The 13,439-nt window shown below is 44.2% G+C and overlaps 1 protein-coding gene across 1 annotated transcript; it reads left to right on the plus strand.

The window, feature by feature from the left end:
• The first annotated feature begins 951 nt into the window (after nt 1-951).
• Nucleotides 952-4,156, plus strand: LOC103427446 (protein HOMOLOG OF MAMMALIAN LYST-INTERACTING PROTEIN 5-like). Its single transcript, XM_008365498.4, has 6 exons — nt 952-1,255; nt 1,367-1,467; nt 2,141-2,250; nt 2,431-2,506; nt 2,687-2,827; nt 3,184-4,156. Exons 1-6 carry the CDS (start codon nt 1,162-1,164, stop codon nt 3,988-3,990), a joined length of 1,329 nt encoding a protein of 442 aa, XP_008363720.3. The 5' UTR covers nt 952-1,161; the 3' UTR covers nt 3,991-4,156.
• Nucleotides 4,157-13,439: the final 9,283 nt, after the last annotated feature.

Genomic DNA, 13,439 nt, shown 5'->3' on the forward strand with positions numbered 1-13,439 from the left:
TTTCAAAAAGAAAATAGTTTAAAGACCTAATTTTCATTAAAGATAATAATTGAGGGACTAAATTGATAATTCACCATATTTTAACTATTGGTGAAGAATTTAAGATTTTTATATGAACTAAAAGAAGTATACTACTAAGTTTGAAAAAAAAAATATATATATATATATAATAGTAATAATACTAAATATTAAGAATGGCCTAAAGAGTGAGGGTAGGCCTTGGCCTATACTGGCCTAATAGTGCCTCCGCCCCTGAACACAGCTCAGTACATCGAGATTCAATTATTCATATTATAACTTTTGATGTATTGAACTGTGTTTACTGATAATTACAGTACCTTAGCAATTGTTTATTTACCATTATACCTCCACGTGAGGGCAGCATGTGTCGTTAAAGGTCCCCAAGGGGGAGGCCGTCGAGAAGATTGCACCCGAGGTCATGGAGTGCTACTGTCCTCTTCTCTCGAGTGGAGGTTAACAGAAATAGTGCGCCCAAGCAGCTCAAAATGGGCTTCATCCATTTCCTTGTTACTGAAGATGTTGTATGTCTTGTTTCTCAAACAAAGATGTTGTATGTCTTACTCTCCATCTGCCTAAATTTTTAGATCTTTGATCATTACAATGTTATGTATGCGAGGATATGTTATGTCGTATATTAAATACTACGATGCATGGATACAACAATTATGTCGCATATCGGATACGACAATGAATACGATATACTTTCGACTCACATACGCTTGGATACATTATCTGAGGTAGGCGGGCGAGAGGACTGATGGGGAACTTGAGGGGCGTGCACGCAATCGATGTGGGGCTTGCACGCAGAAGTTGTGGATAACAGGACAAGTGGAATGGGAGGCATTGCGAAGCTTCGAGATTCAAAAGTTATTATGGGCCGTATACTTCATGGCCCATTAAATTTTGACAATAAGGCGGCCCGTTGGGTTTATCAACCAGCAAACCCGCGTAATCACTTGCTTTCTTCTTAAGCATTGACGACGTCGGCGTCCGAAGATACTTCTCAGACGATCAGACCCGTCGTAGAGTGTAGACTCTCTCTCTCTCTGCCTTGGTACTCGAAGCTTTTGCCTCGCCCAAATCGTCCGAAATCGTTTCTCTCTGTCGAATCGATCGAACAGAGGAAGAAGGAAGGCATAGATGGCGAGCGACAACGAGCCGGCGAAGCTGCTGTTGCCGTACCTCCAGCGCGCCGATGAGTTGCAGAAGCACGAGCCTCTAGTCGCTTATTACTGTAACTCTCTCTCTCTCTCTCTCTCTAAACAAAACTGAAACTTTACGGATTGTTATCTCTAAAAATCATATTTCTGACAATTCAATTTTTAAAAATTTGAATGGAATTTAGGTCGATTATACGCAATGGAGCGAGGGTTGAAGATCCCACAGAGCGAGCGTACCAAGACCACGAATTCCCTCCTTGTTTCCCTCATGAAGCAGCTTGAAAAGGTTCTTTCTTTCTTCCTTATAACTGATTCTTTTTAACGTTTTTCTGTTTTGGAAAGGTGGTCTTTTGTATTAATTTGTTTCATCAACGGGATCTGTTTGGTACCTGGGAAAAAATCAACCTTTGTATGGTCTTATACTTTGATATTCGGTACAAAAATCTTAATTCATCCCGATTTTTAGTTGCTCTGTGCAACAATGGGATTACCCGTTGCCTAGCATCAATGGCGAAATTAAGATTTTGGAATTTATTTTGCAATTGAATCTATGATATGTTTCTGCTCCATGGGATGCCTTTGCAATTGAATCTAAGATTTTAGTATTTGGTTTCTTTAGTAATGAAGTAGTGGTTGAATTTTAAACAACAAGAGCATTTGTCTATTGCCTACCAGTTCATTGCTAAGAATCTTCGGGTTACGTATGATAATAAATATACTGTTGGAGGTTCATCCTTGGAGACTCAGATTATTCTCTAGGGACCAAAGATGGTTACTTTTTAGTGGAAAATGAAATTTGATTGTTGTTGCTTTAATTGTCTTGTAATGTCTTCCATGATTGGTCTTGAATTTTTACCATATAACTTGTCCTGTTGATCTTTTTGACAAATTATTTTGTGATAAGATTTGTAGATTTTTGTTCCCCCATCTCAATGTATACTCACCCTTTTGCTCTATAGGATAAGAAGTCACTGAAGTTGGGGCCTGAAGACAATCTGTACCTTGAGGGATTTGCCTTAAATGTTTTTGGCAAGGCAGACAAGCAAGATCGTGCTGGTCGAGCAGATTTGTAAGTCAATATGTCCCTTGAGACTTTGAGTTATCATAACACTACGCCTCTAGGTTTCATGAAATGCAGAGCTCCTCCTGTCCTTTGTGCTTGTCGGTCATGTTTTTTGACATATTTATATTTTATGTGGAAATTGTTAATAGCATGTGATACAAAAATATTCTTTTGAACTTGTTGCAGGAGTACTGCAAAAACATTCTACGCTGCAAGCATTTTCTTTGAGATTCTTAACCAATTCGGCGTGGTTCAGCCGGATGTGAGTTTCTAATTCTATTTCGCAATGCCACTTGATGTGTCATTATCCTTTTTGTTAGGATTGGATGACTCCATCTAAATGATTTGTGGTGTACATTTTTATTTTCGGTATGTTATTATTAACTCGAAGGTTATACAGTTGGATTTTGAGGGTGACTGACATCTTTATGATCTTTTACAGCTTGAGCAGAAACAAAAGTATGCAGCTTGGAAAGCAGCAGATATAAGGAAGGCTTTGAAAGAAGGAAGAAAGCCTCAAGCGGGCCCCCCTGCTGGTGATGATGATCTTTCACTTCCATCAAGTGGAATGAGTGGTTCATATGTATGCTTCTAACCTTTACAGTAGTTTACTTTTGAGCTTTTTGGATGAATCAAGGTTTTCTCCTTGAATGATTTGATATCTTTGAATATATAACCTATTTGAAATGATTCCTTAGTTTTTCACCATTGAGAACAAAGTTGTAAAAATTCCAACCAGGAAAGAGAACAAAGTATAAAATTACGACAACAATTCTAAATTTTTAACTTTTAGGCATAAGATTGTGGTGGTACAATCTTATGATTTGAGTAATAGTATATGTTAAACAATTGTAGTATATATTGAGAAAGTAAAATGTGATAGTGTTAGTGGTTTTGTTTATTGTATAAAATCGTCTTCAACTATTTCTATCCTTGCAGGATCTTGGTCCAAGCGATGCTGCAGTTACCAGTCCTGGATCACAATCTGATCCCTCACCCCAGTTTTATGATGAAATTAACAGGCAGCATTCGATAAAAACTGCACCCCCGCAGTTTCAAGATCAGCATCCTACAAACTTTGCACCTTCTGAGTTTCGTGATGATGCCAAATTCCAGCGTTCTACTAGCCTTCAGTCAACACCTAAGTTCCATGATGAAGTCAAAGGCCAGCATTCTGCAAACAATGCGCCACAGCCACCTCAGTCTTACCCTACTGCTGGTTACTCTTCCCATGATTTTCATCCACCTCCTCCAACAAATAGACCAGAAACGTCTGATTTTTCTCAGCCATACCACCAGCAATCCTACTCGCATGAACCCCAACAGCCTTTGCCACCTAACTATCCTCCACATGAATCTAATTACTCTTATCCTAATTTTCAATCGTATCCAAGTTTTACAGAAGCCAATATTCCAGCAGTCGCATCCCACCATCCCTCTTATTATCAGGGCTCTGACCCTGCCTACTCTCCCCCGTCAGCTCCTCCGACAACAAACCACCCTTCAACTACCCAATATCAGGCAAGCAACAGAAATGGAACTGTTTCAGAACCTGCTCCTCCTCCTGCCCCTGCCAAGACGTACCAGTATGACAGTAGCTACCAGCCATCACCTGAGAAAATTGCCGAGGCACATAAGGCTGCAAGATTTGCAGTTGGAGCGTTGGCATTTGATGACGTGCCAGTTGCAGTAGATCACTTGATAAAATCGCTTGAAATGTTGACGAATCCATCAGCTGGTCAGTAATAAGCTCCTCTTTTCTAGGTGCGTGGAATTCCAGATGTTTCATGTAGTTTATTTGCGTGTTCTCCATGTAAATATCACTGGATGATGGATTGATGCGCAACTTTTTACTGTTATCGTGGAAACGTGATGCATCATATGAGAAAGAAAACCGTTGGTTTATGCTTCATATTCTTTCAAGCATTTATGATTTTCTAGTTGAAGTTGGTTTTCATTCATCTTTGTGTAATATTCAAGCTGACCATTTGCATGCACAAGGGAAGTCGGTGGACACATCATATGCCGGTGACCAACCTTTTCCTCCGATGAACCAATCCATGTGATATGGCTTCTTGCAAGCGATGTTTCTACTCTAACCTAGACTAAAAGGATGAATGAGAGTTCGCAGCTTGTTGAAGCGGAATGCCTTATCTACCAGGGCGATCCACCGCTTGTAGTTTTTGTAAGGTTTTTAGACAGATGAATGAATTAATTAAAGAAAAACTAACGAAAATAATTTGAAAACTTTAAGTTTTAACGATAAGAACAAAATAAATGGTAAATTGAATAGTATCATGATTGATTTTTTAGTGTAAAAATAAGATTTTTCGTTAAAATAAAGATAACCGGGAGCTTTTCGTTAAAGTTTCTATGAATTAAACAAGACATGCTTACGCACAATGTTTTCTGTTTTGAGAGAGCGTGTCATCATATGATTCAGATAAGATTTGGAAAACAGGGATGTGGAGCCAAAAATATTCACTAGGCGACACGTGGACTTTTGGACAAAAGAGGACAAAAATACCCTCGAGGCATACCGAGTTTCCTACACGCGAGCAGTGGAGAATCATCCATCAACCAAGTCAGGAGTACCCAAAATGGGTAACAATTCAAAACCTATTTCATTCCATATATGTTTTTACCTCATTTTTTCCTTATTCAATTAGCCATTTATTTCAAACATTCCATAACATCCTCAACCAATTAATATAATCAATATATTAAAGGCTAATTGAATCACCCATTATACCCCAAAAATCACACCAAGGGCCGGCCATTCCCATCCAAAAAGAGCCTATCATATTCTCTACCTTTTCCACCATTTTCCCTTTTTAATTATTTGGTAACTCCTAATTAAACCTAAATTAAACCCAAAAAACCCTAGCCACCCCTATCCCTATAAATATACTCTCATTCTCACCAAAAAACCAATTCCAACACTTTTGCAAAAATCCCAAAATTCTCTAAACACTCTTTCTCTCTAAATTCTAACTTTGGCATCGGAGGTTCTTCGGCCAAAGCCCCCCCAATTCATCGTGGGCGCGTGAGGCTCTTGGCCTTAACCTAAGGTGTTAATTGTTTTGTAGGTGCAAAATCGTCCAAGATCGAAGAGGAGAAAATTTGCATCCACAAATTGGTGCTTTCATTGAGAGTTGAAATCCATACTCGTAGAAGACTCTCGCACAAAAAGGTTTTTTCTTTATTTTCTAGTCCATTTGAATATTTTTCATACGTTCTTATTATTAGAATTTTTTACTTGCAAAGGTTCTTTGATAAAACGTATAAGCAAAATATAATGGCTAGAAATTTAGAAAATTCCACAAGTGAAAATTCCTAATGTTCAAGAAATGGGATTGCGGAGATCCGTGAGGCTAAATGCGACAATAAGGGGAGCGGCATCATCATCACGAACTTCCACCATGGGAACCACCGTGGTGGCTACCTCGGTAGCCACCCGCGGCGAGGTCCATGGTGCCTTCACCATGGCCACCATGGGAACCACCGCGGTGGCTACTTCGGTAGCCACTCGTGGCGAGGTCCATGAAGCCTTCACCATGGCCCGGAGATCCGTGAGGCAAAATGCGACAATAAGGGGAACGACATCACCACCACGAGTTTCCACCATGGGAACCACCGCGGTGGCTACCTCGGTAGCCACCCACGGCGAGGTCCATGGTGCCTTCACCATGGCCACCATGGGAACCACCGCGGTGGCTACTTCGGTAGCCACTCGTGGCGAGGTCCATGGAGCCTTCACCACGGCCCGAGCCGTGCCATCCAAGGCTCACGGTACCAAGACCACGATCCAAACCGTGTCATCCAAGTTTACGTGGACCCAAGCCCAAGCCTCACATTCACATGCACCGCGCATTGAGCAGCCTGCTTCCGTGATCCAGCCTGCTCCCGTCAAGCAACCCACTCTCACGGCCCAACCTGCTCCTGCCGAGCAGCCTGCTCTCGTGACCCAGCATGCTCCCGACGAGCAGCCCACTCCCGTGGCCCAGCCTGCTCCTGCCAAGCAGCCCACTCCCGTGGCCCAGCCTGCTCCTGCCAAGCAGCCTGCTCTCGTGACCTAGCCTGCTCCCGACGAGCAACCTACTCCCGTGGCCCAGCCTGCTTTCGTCGAGCAGCCCACTCCGGTGGCCCAGCCTGTTCTTGCCAAGCAGCCCACTCCCGTGGCCCAGCCTACTCTTGCCAAGCAGCCCACTCTCGTGGCCCAGCATGCTCCTGCCAAGCAGCCTGCTCTCGTGACCCAGCCTGCTCCCGACGAGCAACCCACTCCCGTGGCCTAGCCTGCTTTCGTCGAGCAGCCCACTCCGGTGGCCCAGCCTGCTCCTGCCAAGCAGCCCACTCCCGTGGCCCAGCCTGCTCCTGCCAAGCAGCCTGCTCTCGTGACCCAGCCTGCTCCCGACGAGCAGCCCACTCCCGTGGTCCAGCCTGCTTCTTTCGAGCAGCCCACTCTCACGGCCCAGCCTGCTCTCGTGGCTTTCTAAGCAGCCCAAGTCGGCCCAAGACTATCTCAACCATCCGGACCTACCATCGAGCCGGGGGCATTCTCACCATATTTTTTCGCAGATTTGACATTTCCCAACTCAAATCTCGCGCCCGGAGTCTACCACATTTCCACTGCCCAAGGAGGCGCATTCCTTCCAAGCTCTTCCAATCCAAATGGCGAACAACACTTGTCTCGACAAGTCATAGAGTTGACGAGCGCCCTTGCACAACAGAAAACCTTGGTGAATAAACTTTTGCAACGTATCGGGATCCAACGTGCCCCGGACGAGGTATCCCAAAGTAGGACAAGGGCAGACGAACATTTCCAGCAGTGTCCCGATAAGCAGCCACTCGACCAGCCACGAGCCGAACGTTTGGGCAGTGTACATTCCCGTCTTAGAGCGCGAAGGAGCATGCACTCTCGACTAGGCCTATGGAGAAGCATACATTCACGGTTGGGGTCATACTCCGATAGTCAACATGAACAACCTTCTGGGCAAAGTGTCTATTCGCAGCTAAGCCCACAAGGAGCGTCCTCCACCTCACATCAGAGTAGACAGCACGACGGACGGAGAGAAGCAGTCACTCAATCCAGCTCAAGTTCAACCAGCAGCCTGCGAAGAACTCGCTCGCCTACTAAGAACGCACCACATGCACTGCATCCGCGACATAGACGAGCCAAACAAATGGAAGAGCAGCCTAGACCAGCAAGTCATGACTGGGGGCAGCCGAGAGCTCCGCTACCCCAACAAAGGCAAATTCAGGAAGAAGTAGAAAGACTCTTGACCAAGCGATTACATGATTTCCAACGCAACGAGGTCACCGACGAGGCACTACGACGGAACATAACCAACATAAGCAGGTCACCCTTCACGGAGGAGATCGAGCAGGCAGAGCCTCCACGCGAGTTCAGCATGCCACATTTCACATTTTTCAAAGGGGATGAAGACCCGGAGAGACACTTAAAACGTTACCAAAGTGCAATGATCCTTTATCGAAACAACGATGAGCTTATGTGCAAGATATTCGCCACCACTCTACAAGGCGAGGCGCAAGATTGGTTCTACACCCTGCCGCCACAATCCATCCGGAATTTCTACGAACTTTCTTTGGTTTTCACCAAAGAATATTCATCATATCGCTCGATCAAAAAGAAATCTGATCATTTGTTCAACGTCAAGAAGAACCCAAAGGAGTCACTTCGCGACTATGTGAGGAGGTTCAAAGTAGAGAAGGCAAAAATAGTCGGATGCAACGATTCGATAGCTAGAGCAGCCTTCCAAAAAGGACTTCCAGCAGACCACCCGTTATTTGGAAAATTGATCATGAAAGAGGATCTAACTTTAGCAGACTCTTTTGCTTTGGCAGAGAAGCATGCACTTTGGGATGAGGCTCGCCAATGCACATTTAAGGACCTGAAGAAGTACCCGACATCACCTCCCTAGAAGCAGCGGAAGACTTATTCGCATGTTTGACGGTATCTAAAGTAGCAATAAGCTCTACCATCATGCGAGAAGAGCTGGGGGCCCGACTACCTATATTCCACAGTTTAAAAGCTCTTCTCGATGCTATCAGTTGTATTCCACAGTTTAAAAGCTATCATTGATGTTATCAGAAATTCAAAAGCTAACTTTGGCGATTGTTGTTGTAACCTAAAAGCTTAAGTTTTACCTTCAAACGCACGCAGTCATCCTAATGACGTATTATTCTGCCCAATCCAGACGCGCGACGATAAAGGCGTAGACCCTGGCGGATGTAAAGTTTTCTGACGAACTCAACACTAGAAGGACACACTCGAAAGCAAGTTTTGTCCTCGTCACCCTAAAAGATTCTAATAGGAGCAACATGTACCGGCAGTTGAGTACCATTTCTTGCTGCGCATCACACGACCCTAGCCGACCCTTGCTCAATGATTCAACTCTAGAGTGGCCCAATACCGGCAGTTGAGCATCTCCTGTTGCGTATGACATGGCCCTATCTCCACAGCTCCCTACTGCGTCTTCACGCCGAACCTAGGTGACGCAACAGAGCGGCCCAATGATGCCTCAGAAGTAGCCGAGCACACTCTAGCTGCGCCTACTCCACCCGATGGAGATTTCTGGCATTTGCATGTCGACGACGCAGAAAAGCCTTCATCATTGCCGGCAGAGAAGGCTCCAAAAAGATGGATCCCATCTGGGAAGGTCCGTACAAGATCAGCAAAGTAGGGGGCAAGAGTAATTACACCCTCACCACCATGAAGCAGCAAAAAGATTGAAAAGAAATGGATGGCCTACAATCTGAAGAAGTACCATGTGTGACCTCCTGCTACATCAAAACCCGAAAACTCAATAAGCTCGACGGGCACCACCTCACAAGCTGAGGACTATCCAGTTGTTATGCAGTTCCTACCTTACAGCTAAAGTTCTCGTTCGTTTCACTCGTTTTTCAATGAGGAATTTAGAAGTAATCACAACTTGGCTTGGTTGCATGCTTACAACAACTAATCACTCATGCACTTCAAAAGAAGACTGCGCCCTTCTTAGGGACTCATCGCAGGAATTGCGCCCCCCGAGGGACCAACCATGCTCTCCAGTGCGAGAGGGTAAACCAATTCTCCGACACCCATATGGGTCAGCTCTCCAAGACGGGAGGATAAACTTTACACTCCGAATATCCAGACGTGGATGAGCCTGGCTGCCCTAGTATAACTAGATGCACGATGGCTTGCGCCAGGATTCCTAGAAGCAGCCGCAATGGTCTTTTTCAAGGCTTAGCTAACTGAAGGATTTTGGGTCTCTTGGCCTAATCCGTGGGGAACCGGGCCCTAGAGACGGAGAGGGCACATTACGCAGTACATCCGATGGACGGCTGCCCTGGAATCCTAAAGCTGCTACCGAGTGCACTAAGGTAGCCTACGGATTCCGGAAGACTGCCTACGGCTTGCCCTTCGAGCAGTGAAGCCGCACTAGACTTATACAACCGCACATTCTTGTGAAAGGTTAAACAAGCTAGCGCGCATATACGAAGTTTTATCCACTGCCGACATGCTACGTAGTCGATAAGCTTCACCTCTGCCAAGCGCGGAACAACCTACACCAAGTCCTAAAGTGTTGTGATACTTGCTACGCAACCTACGGAATTGAAGAAAGTCAAGGTTAACAGCCTAGTGGTTACGCGGACTTGTCTGCTTCTGTAAGTAAGGCATCCGGCTGCCAACCCTATGGCTAATAACTTTGCAAAGTTCTACACCAACACCTACGGCTGCATAGGCTACGTGAGTTTGTCTGCTTATAAAAAAGTAGCATGCCTGCCACTGGTCCATCAAGTCTAAAGGTTAGGGCATGAACAAAAGAAGTGAAGATGAAGAAAAATGAAGGAAAACATGTTTATAAACAACTAGCAAAGGCCAAAGGAGTTCAAGCAAAACAAAAGCTACAAGGAAAAACAAAGAAAATCCTAAAGGCTACATAAAATACACTACAGTAGCTTGGACATCCCACGACTACTCGGTCGCCACACCTTCAATAGCCGTAACGCTCTTAGCAGCGGCATCATCCAGCGCTTCACCCCTGGCTGCCCCAGTCTGGGCACTAACTTCTCCAACTACTTTACCAATGGAAGCCTTAAAAGTAAAAACAAGCAAGTCTTCCGGAGAAATAGAGAAGCTCATCCACTCCCTTCTTAGCATAAACAGCAAAACGAAGCTCAGAAATTGCAAGCTTAAGATCTTGAATCTGAGGCGAATCAATCTCAGCAGCAAAGGGAGCAGGCTTTGGCGCCACTTTAGCAGCAGAGTCCACCTTACCACTCTTCATAATAGCAAGTCTCTACAAAGGTGAACCGAACTTGGCTCCCAAAGAACGTCCTGGTACAGACTTCGGCACTGGGGGCATGATAAAACCTTTACGCTGAGCAATCTTATCCACAATTGTACTAGCCATTCTCAACATGGAAGACGCCACATGCTCAGATCTAGTAGCCTTATTTTTCTTCCCATTGGAAGAAGTCATGTCAATCACATACCTCTCGGTAGCAAGCGGACCCTCATGAGTAGCAGAAGAAGTCTTCAGTTTTTTTTTCTTAACTGGCATCTCATGAGTAGGCGGGGAAAATCTATTCTTCCCATCTTCATTCATAGTAAGCTCCACGACAGCGATCGGACGAGCCAATGCATCCGCCTTGATCCTCTTTACCTCATCTTTCTGGAGCAGCCCACCTTTCTTTCAGCAAAGATGACTAAGCAGCCAACGACATTCATGGTAATCAGCAGGGGAGCTCAACCCAGCATTCCAACAGGCATGAGGCATGCATGCCTAACATTCTAGCAGCCCATGAGACCCGCAATCTCCTTATTTCTCTCAATCGCCAGCCTGGCCCGAGTCAGGTCCAAGAGCCCAAAGGACATGAGCCATGCGGCTCGCCTAGCACTGCGCCCCAGCGCCACAATCTTCGACCCCTAGCTGCACAAGCTGCCCTTGGCTCAAGTCAAGCCAAGCTACCCAAGCAGTGGTCCCTGCCACGACATATCCTCAACCCATGCCGAGCCAGCTCCTGGCCCCTGCCAGCCGACTTGCCGCACCACCCCGACGGCTACCCCGCAATAGCACTATCCAAGAATAAGGCAAGAAAAATTAAATTTTTCTTACATTGGTGCGGCACGAAGAAGACGAAGAAAGCAACGAAAGACGGTCCTTTGCACGAGCAAGATGTAGAAGATTGCTAGAGGAGGGGGAACAAATATCCTCTAAGCTATCTCTCTCTTATATGGTAGAATAAATCGCTCTTCAAAGTTGATTTAATAACCCACTTAAGGTGGACTTAAATAGGCTTTGAGAGAAATTTATTTCCTTTTCCTAGAAGGATCTAATTTCCTATTAAAGAGAGAATCAATATCAAAATAGGAAGCAGTCTTAAGTTTCCTAAAGCAAGAAGATCTCTACACCTGCTGCCCTTTTCTGCGAGCAGCCCAACAGGTGTGGGGGCATTTGTGGAGCCAAAAATATTCACTAGGCGACACGTGGACTTTTGGACAAAAGAGGACAAAAATACCCTCGAGGCATACCAAGTTTCCTACACGCGAGCAGTGGAGAATCATCCATCAATCAAGTCAGGAGTACCCAAAATGGGTAACAATTCAAAACCTATTTCATTCCATATATGTTTTTACCTCATTTTTTCCTTATTCAATTAGCCATTTATTTCAAACATTCCATAACATCCTCAACCAATTAATATAATCAATATATTAAAGGCTAATTGAATCACCCATTATACCCCAAAAATCACACCAAGGGCCGGCCATTCCCATCCAAAAAGAGCTTATCATATTCTCTACCTTTTCCACCATTTTCCCTTTTTAATTATTTGGTAACTCCTAATTAAACCTAAATTAAACCCAAAAAACCCTAGCCACCCCTATCCCTATAAATATACTCTCATTCTCACCAAAAAACCAATTCCAACACTTTGGCAAAAATCCCAAAATTCTCTAAACACTCTTTCTCTCTAAATTCTAACTTTGGCATCGGAGGTTCTTCGGCCAAAGCCCCCCATTCATCGTGGGCGCGTGAGGCTCTTGGCCTTAACCTAAGGTGTTAATTGTTTTGTAGGTGCAAAATCGTCCAAGATCGAAGAGGAGAAAATTTGCATCCACAAGGGATTCCTCTAAATCTTTGTTAATATTTTTCTGGCGATGAATTATTCTGACTTATTTTCTGGTTGGCTGGCATTGGGCGTGTGCTCTGCTCTTGACTTTTAGCGCGAGGAGTTAACCGGTTAAGAAACTTTGCTGTTGGCAGCTTGGCATCATCATTCATCACGGTGCTTGACGCCTCTAAAATCTATATATTCTGATACTTTCCATCTGACGTGGTTAATGACTTTTTTTTTTTTTTTTTTTTGAAAAACTGGAAATAGAATTCCAGGGCCAAAGCCAGACAAGGAACACACAAGAGGGTCCAAGGTACAAAATTAACACAAAGCAAAAGTGGACCCAAACCAAAGCCCAAAGAAAACTAAATACAAGCACAAACGGACCAACAAACTTACCAAAAAAGAGCCCAAAAGAGCAAAGGAACCCAAGTCTTCTGCTTCCACCGCCTCTGTTACAGTAAACCACCACGAGAAGCGAGCTTTCGCACCTCCAACCGACAAGCGCCACTCCGATCGCATCCAGCAGCCGCAAACAACTGATCGAGCATAGCCACAAAAGAAGAAACAAGCCACAAAGGGGAAGAAACCCAGGGCAGGACCCGAGTAACGCTGCTAACAAGGGCAACAAACAGTGAGAAAATGGTGGTGTGGTGAACACCCGAGCCAATGAGAACACCGGAACTCTACACACTCTCCCAGGGAGCTGCAACAAATCGCGGTAAATTGTGACTGCAGATCGAAGTGGAGACGTCAAACCCAAAGTTTCGAAAATGCTTGAATAAACGCTCTTATTGTTTATTTAAATTATAAGTCTTTTCAATTTTTTTTTTATACTTGAAGACTTTTGAGATATAAAATAAATGCTTTTTAATTATTTTAATGTTAAGTAGACTAATTTTTCAAATCATATTTGTAAATCTATTTTAAAAATAAAAAATATTGAGATAAACGTTTTTAATTAACTCTTAAATAATAATTTAATCATCAATAATCACATCAATAATAATTTAATTTAGGGTAAAAGACTGTTTACTACCCTCATGTTTCGTGGTTTTCAACATTTA

This window comes from Malus domestica, chromosome 03, assembly GCF_042453785.1.
Source record: "Malus domestica chromosome 03, GDT2T_hap1".
NCBI lineage: Eukaryota > Viridiplantae > Streptophyta > Magnoliopsida > Rosales > Rosaceae > Malus > Malus domestica.